The following is a 7,044-nucleotide window of genomic DNA, read 5'->3' as shown; positions in this document are numbered from 1 at the left end:
AAGGGCTTGGAAGACACTGAAGTGTGCAAATACTCGGAGTCCAGTCTCCACTCGGGGAGGCATCCAGGACGCCCTCTCAGGCCTTCACCCCAGCCCATGGCGCTGCCCGGCTCCTCACAAGCCGGGACCTGGAGCCTGCAGCCTCCGGTTCCCACAGCCTCTGCGTCCCCGGGACCTCAGGAGCGGGAGGTCGCCGGGAGCCCTGGGGCGGCCGGGGGGCCTCCGCTGGAGAAGGTGAAGCGGCCCATGAACGCCTTCATGGTGTGGAGCTCCGCTCAGCGCCGCCAGATGGCGCAGCAGAACCCCAAGATGCACAACTCCGAGATCTCGAAGCGCCTGGGCGCGCAGTGGAAGCTGCTGGGCGAGGAGGAGAAGCGGCCCTTCGTGGAGGAGGCCAAGCGCCTGCGCGCCCGCCACCTCCGCGACTACCCGGACTACAAGTACCGGCCCCGGCGCAAAAGCAAGAACTCGGGCACCGGCTCTGCCCACTTCAGCCAGGGAGGTGCTGGCCTGGCCTGTGGCAGCCCACACTGGGGGCCTGGGTACCCAACTACCCAAGGGAGCAGAGGCTTTGGGTACCAGCCCCCCAACTATTCGACAGCCTACCTGCCGGGCAGTTACGGGTGAGTGCCTGATTGTGTCCCCGCCCTCCCCGCACCACTCCCAACCTGAAGGCTGGGTGGGAGGGAGTGAGGCTCGAGGGCCCAGTTGAGAACCCGAATCCAGCCAAGTAGAGGCCAGGCCGCTCCAGGCTGAGGTTGGGTGGGGGGGGCCGGAGTGGTCAGGACAGGGGCCTCTCCATCGCAGCCTATTGCTTTCTGCCTTTTGGATGTCGGTTTCCCCCTTGTTGCTGGCCCCTGTGTGACCCAGCTTCCTCTCCCAGCCCCGGGGGCAAGGAGAGGCCAAACCCATCCTGTTGCTCCTTCCTGGCCTGCTGCCCCAAGAGGCAAACAGCCGCGCAGCACGCAAGCGGGCTCCTGAGCGTGCCCCAACAGAGTGACTTTGCTCTTTAAGCCATCCTAGGGTCTTGTTCCATGCCTGTTGTGCCCAGCATGGCTGGCTGAGTAGCAAGCTCTAACCCTGCCTGCTGCGAACTGGTCAGACCAGTCCCCTACTGAGAGCTGGGGACACTGCCCAGCCACTCCAACCCAGAGGAGTAACCTCCCAACACCGCGTTTCTCTTAACAGCTCTTCCCACTGCCGACCGGAGGCCCCCTCACCGTGCACCCTCCCGCGGAGTGCGCCTAGGCCCCAGGGGGAGCTAATGCCCTCTTTGCCCCCCTACCTCTCTCCAAGCTCCCCCACTCCATACAATACTTCCCTTGCTGGCGCCTCGTGCGCCACCCGCCTTTGAGTGGCAAGGACACCCAGGGCCAGCTCCACAGACCAGCCCTTTCCAGTTCAGAGGCCTACAAGTCTTGCAAGGAACCAGAGCACCCAAAGCCATACTAAAACAGTTTTGTACAATGAAAGCCCGCCTCTGAGTCTTTATTGCCCCACCTGTAGCCTCACCACAGCAGCAACCAGTGCCTTTTCCACACCCTTCCGCCTGGACCTGCCACAGCAGGAGCCTCCCTACCCTAGCCTGAGGCCCTTATCTGAGTCATCCTTCCCCTTTCCCCTCCAGAACTGGGGTCCAACAGGTTGTGCCCCCCAGGCAGCAGAGGGAGCATCCAGGGCTTCCAACCACCTCCATGCAGGCTGTCTTTGGTCCGGAAGGAAGGTGAGCAGACCAGGCCGGGCACCCACCTGTCGCAGTAAGGGCAGCTGCTTGCAAAGGGGGCTCTCAGCACCTGGTGAAGTAATGGGGGCAGGGCTTCCTACAAACCCTGGCTCAGGAGGCTGCAGTTACAAAGGAATGCAGGGTGACTGAGCTGCACAGGCACATCGGGCCGATCCTGAAGTTGAGCGGAGGAGAGGAAGTGGAATGATTCCAGCAGCTGGCTCAGCTCTACTGCTTTTTCTGTTTGTTTGGAGGCTTTGCATTCCAGTAGAAAAGGACCTGTGCTGCAATGAGGCCATTGCAGAGGGAGGAGACCACAAAGACGCCAGCCATGAGGGGGTCTCCAGTTTCCTGTTAGGAGAGAGCACAGGTCTAGAAAGGCTCCCGGGGAGCAGCTTACTACTCACCTCAGAATGAGGTTTTAGTGCCCTCTAGAGGGCAGAAGGTGCACTTACCTGAACGGAAGTGAAGATTCGGGCCAAGGAGCCCCCAAATAGCATAAACACCGTGATGGCAGAGAGCTGGCCTGTGTGACCATTGTGGTAGTTGGTGGCTGCCTGGAGCAGCTAGAGGAGAAATTCATACTGTTGGTTCCGTCATCCGAACCCTCCCCACGCTCCCATCACTAATGTCCTCATTCCCCTGCAAACCTGGACTGCCACACACGCACCCCTTCGAGTACCCACCTTCCCCACCACCACAGCAGGTACGTTGGAGGCCTGGAGCAGGGTGACCACTGCCAGAGGCGTGAGTGGGGAGAGCAGCGCCAGCAGCACCATCGCATAGCAGGCAAGGAACGCGACTCCTGGGGGTCAGGGAGACAAGGAGCCCTCTTGAGCCTCCTGAGTCCCCAGCCAGGTCCCCAAGATCCAGTGCCTGCTCTCCAGCACATCCCCAGCACCTTTCACGGTCTCTCCTCTGTAGTGCATGATCAGGAAGCAGATGGTAATTGTCTGGAGTGTCAGGAACAGCGCTTCACCCCAAGAGCTAGAATCAGGAGTTGAGAGGAAGAAAGGCGGGCCTGAAAAGAGGCAGCAAGAGCCTCCATAGCCCATCCGTTAGGCTTAGTTCTCTGACTGGCCCCTGCTTACAATCCACAGCTCTCACCATGCCTAGCTCATTTAGAGAATGCTCACGTTACCCCCACTTCCACTGGTGTGACTGAACTTAAGGGCTGAAGCATTCATAACCCTTACTAGGGTTGTGGGCGCTGGGGCTGGCAGAGCAGACAGAGGTGCTCGCCTCCACGCCTGAGCTCCAGCCCTGGGATCCACACAGTGGGGGACAGCCAGCTCCTACACGTCCTCTGCTCCCCTCCCCCATAGTAAAAAGGGACTGTGGGCATCTGGCCTTGGGACGAGAGCGGGCCCCTCACCTGAAAGGGAAGTTGTTGGAGATGCTGTACACCACAGTTCCGGTCAAAGCCACCAGCTCCAGCATCACCGACTGCAGACTCAGGCCTTCTGCACTCTTGGCTCCCAAGATTTTCAGTATCTGGGGCAGCTTTACTGGGGGAAGAAGGGCTTGGCTGAGGAAGAGGCATACCATCCCCAGGCCCTGGCCTCTCAACACCGCGTCTTTACTCTGACGGAAGGAAGGGACTATACATACCCAGAAGTGACCCAGCCACAATGCCCAGGCCAAGGCATTTGCTGAGGAGAATCTTGAGGCACGGAACTGAGAAGAGAGAAAAAAAAGTAAGTGGAGGGGCCTTTGGAACCCAGCTGAGGGTTTGAGGTGCTCTTTCCCCTCACCTTTAACATGACCATCACACTAGTACGTCTGTTGGGGGGGGCAGTGGGGATGATGGGAAGACATCCTTCCAGCTACAAACACCTTACACTCAGAGTAGATGTGTTGCCAAAACAGCTTCTACATGACTGCCTTCCCCCCTACCCAACCTTCTACATCCTATAAACACACATCTAAATAATGTGTTTTTTTTAGGGCTGACAAGATAGTTAATGGTCCCTGCAAAAGGGCCGGGAACAACCAAAAAGTTCAGGAACACATGGTGCAGGAGTTTATCTGTGGAAGGAGACCATTTGAAGTGGGCCGTGCAGTTACTGAGAAGAGAGAGAAGGGCCAGGACCCTTGGGCGGTGCCTGAGGAACGGAAAAGCTAACTTCATCCCTGCTGAACCCAGGATCCACACAGTGGAAGGAGAACCACTCCACAGCTTCCAGGCATGGCCCCTAATGAAATCTTCACATACATTTTTAAATGTAGATTTTTATAAATTGTGTGTGTACATATAAATGCAGGTGCCTGAAGATGCCGAGGCACAAGATATTACCGGGGCTAGAATGACAGGCAGCTGTGACTCACCTGACATGGATGCTGGAGACTGAACTCAGATCTTCTGCAAGAACAGCAGGTGCCCTTAACCACTAAGCCATATTTAAATTTTATTTTTGTTGTGTGTATCTACTCTTGAATGCTCAGGTTATTAGACTTGCCAGGAGAGACAACCGCCTGCTTCTGCCTCCCACACTACTGGGATTTCAGAAGTAAAGCACCACACTGGCTCCAATGAAGTTTTTGAGATAGTTTCTCTGTGTGGCCCTGATTGTCCTGAGCTCACTCTGTAGACCAGGCAGGCCTGGAACTCAAAGATCCACCTGCCTCTGCCTCCCAAGTGCCAAGTGCTAGGGTTAAAGGCCTGTACCACCACTCCCAGCTCCAATAATTTTTTTAAAAGTTTTTTTGGTTTTCCAAGACAGTGTTTCTCTATGTAGCCCTAGCTGTCCTGACCAAGTTGGCCTCGAACTTACAGAGCTCTGCCTCCTGAATGCTGGGATTAAAGGCGTGTACCCAGCAAGATTTATTTTTGTTTTATGTGCATTGGTGTTTTGCCTGCCTGTGTGTGTGTGTGTGTGTGTGTGTGTGTGTGTGTGTGTGCTGGAGGCCCTGGAACTGGAGTTAGACAGTTGTGAACTCCATGTGGGTGCTGGGAATTGAACACAGGTCCTCTGTAAGAACAGTCCGTGTTCCTAACTGCTGAGCCATCTCTCTAGCCCCTTGTTTTTAATTTTTTGGGACAGCACTTCTCTGTAGCCCCAGCTGTCCTGGAACTCACTATGTATGTAATCCAGGCTGGCTCTGAACTCAGAGATAAATGAGAATAAAGGCCTAATGACTTTTTAAAAAGACATAACTTAGTACATTTTCATTAGGGCCCATGCCTGGAAGCTGTGGAGTGGTTCTCCTTCCACTGTGTGGATCCTGGGTTCAGCAGGGATGAAGTTAGCTTTTCACTTCCTCAGGCACCGCCCAAGGGTCCTGACCCTTCTCTCTCTTCTCAGTAACTGCACGGCCCACTTCAAATGGTCTCCTTCCACAGACAAACTCCTGCACCATGTGTTCCTGAACTTTTTGGTTGTTCCCGGCCCTTTTGCAGGGGCCAACCCTACTCTTCCTGGGCTTTTAGCCCTGTTCATCTAATATCTTTATCACTTATTTATTAATTACTTAAGCGTTATTATCTTATTTATTATTTTGTTTGTTTTCAAAAACCTTTTCTATGGAGCCCTGGCTATCTTGGAGTTCACCCTGTAGTCTCAGCTGTCCTTGAACTCAGATATCCTCCTGCCCCTGCCTCCCAAGTGCTGGGATTAAAGGTGTGATTCCAGGCCATTTCTCTATCACTGAATCTTTGACCTGGGAGTTTGGCCCAGTGGGGAGTCTGACTCTTTCAAGCCAAAATTCACCAGAACAGCGTTCCAGAGAACGCTTTTATTCTCATAAGGCCTTTATTCTCATTTATCTCTGGGTAGCCTTCTGAGGTGGAAGGCTCAGTAAAGGCTCTGGTAGCGGACGTAAGCCTCGCAAAGAAGGGAAGGCAGGCAGTGGAATGAGATAGCTCATCCCTGTATTCCCAGCACTCTGGCGGCTGAGGCGGAAGGCCAGCTTGTCAGAATGTGGGATGAAAGGAGGTTTAAACGCCTGGCTGGGATTTTAGCTTTGCTTCATAAAATACGATTTCCAGGCTGGGGATAGAGCTTGGATAAGGCCGAGTGGTTGCCCTGCACGCATGAGGCCCCGAGTTCGAGCCCCTGCTCAGAAGGGGTGGGGATGCGTCACGGGCTTCCGAGACGGTACAACACAAATTCAAGCATCTCGACGGGCGACTCCCCCTCGTACCCAAATATGGCACCCTCCTGGTCGGGGCCGAACACTTCCGCCCTGTTCACACGCGCCTTCCGCCCAGCTTCGCGTGACCTTAGCCCCGCCGTCGGCTAGGCGCCACTCAGGCCGCCCCACGGCCCAGGGCTGCGCGGACCCGACTCGGAAGGACGACAGAACTCACCGTGGAGCAAGTCCCACTGAAGGAACAGCTGGTCGTAGCACTTCTCAGGTAAAAGGAGCGGCACCAGCACGCCCCTGAACGGCCCGGCCGCCTCGCCCGCCATGTTGGAAAGCGAGCTTCCGCCAGGCCCCGCGGCCCGGCCATTGAGCTCCGCCGCGCATGCGCGGTCCGCACGCGCCGCCCTGTCTGTCCGGCCCCGCCAGCCCCGCTCGCCCCAGGCCTCCCTCTCGGCCGCTTGGTACGCCCCGAAGCTGGAATTTCAAAGCGTGTTGGAGATCTACGTCGGCGCAGTTAGAACTCCCGTGCTTTTGTTCGCGCTGTCCGTCCCGCCGGCAAGGCTCATCCCTCCCTTTCCCCGTCCCTCCCGCATCTGCGCCATCTTGTCTGCTCTCGGCCAACTTTATGTGGTGTGAAGCTGGGGAGGAAGAGAGGACGAGTCTCCAAAATGGCGCTAGTGGGCCCGCTGCCGCTCTCCTGTCTTTTCCTCCCCATTTCTCCAGCGGGAATGGCGCGGGAGAGGCCGTGCTGGGCACTCTTCCTTCTCTGCTTCATCCAGCTGTCAGATGACAGTGAAGGAGGGAGCTCGGCGGCGGGAGCGCAGACTGCAGCGTCTGCTGTGTCTGGGGACCGTCCAGGGGGCGGTGGCAGAGGGTCCCCACTGCATTCCACCGCCCAGGGACTCTGCACTGTCCAAGGGATGTTTGCCTAGCAAGCTACAAGGGACTCCCAAATTGACTCCCGGCTCCTTGTTCTTGGGGGGAAGGGGTCGGTGCTGGGCAGGAGCTGCTGCCACGTGTACCCCTCATAGGGCGTACCCGTCCTTGGCTCGGGCCCACTGCACGATGCCCTGCTCTAAACAGAATTTATTTGGTACAGTGGATAGCCATCTGGAAATCCCCTCTTAGAATCTGGACATGGGCTGCCCTGCAGGAGGGCACCCCACCCCTCACCCGCTCCTGGTACCCAGGCATCAAGGGCTTGTTTGTGGTGGCACACCCCTTTAATCCCAGCG

At 56.6% G+C, this 7,044-nt stretch overlaps 2 protein-coding genes across 3 annotated transcripts; one reads left to right on the top strand and one right to left on the bottom strand.

Moving 5' to 3' along the window:
* Positions 1-96: 96 nt before the first annotated feature.
* On the top strand, positions 97-1,472 carry Sox15 (SRY-box transcription factor 15). The gene is made up of 2 exons (XM_021648216.2): positions 97-623; positions 1,189-1,472. The coding sequence occupies exons 1-2, from the start codon at positions 97-99 to the stop codon at positions 1,352-1,354; spliced, it is 693 nt and encodes a 230-aa protein (XP_021503891.1). The 3' UTR covers positions 1,355-1,472.
* Positions 1,458-6,193, bottom strand: Mpdu1 (mannose-P-dolichol utilization defect 1). 2 transcript variants are annotated; one of them, XM_021648215.2, is made up of 7 exons: positions 6,033-6,193; positions 3,335-3,400; positions 3,099-3,231; positions 2,625-2,710; positions 2,410-2,528; positions 2,179-2,289; positions 1,458-2,074 (listed from the first exon to the last, which is right to left on the bottom strand). In XM_021648215.2, the coding sequence occupies exons 1-7, from the start codon at positions 6,133-6,135 to the stop codon at positions 1,952-1,954; spliced, it is 741 nt and encodes a 246-aa protein (XP_021503890.1). In that variant the 5' UTR covers positions 6,136-6,193; the 3' UTR covers positions 1,458-1,951. The 2 variants fall into 2 exon arrangements, with proteins under 2 accessions (XP_021503890.1, XP_060219419.1); XM_060363436.1 differs by having other exon boundaries at positions 3,099-3,226; positions 6,033-6,192.
* Positions 6,194-7,044: the final 851 nt, after the last annotated feature.

Source organism: Meriones unguiculatus, chromosome 11 (genome assembly GCF_030254825.1).
Source record: "Meriones unguiculatus strain TT.TT164.6M chromosome 11, Bangor_MerUng_6.1, whole genome shotgun sequence".
NCBI lineage: Eukaryota > Metazoa > Chordata > Mammalia > Rodentia > Muridae > Meriones > Meriones unguiculatus.
This window is presented reverse-complemented; position numbering and strand designations above follow the sequence as displayed.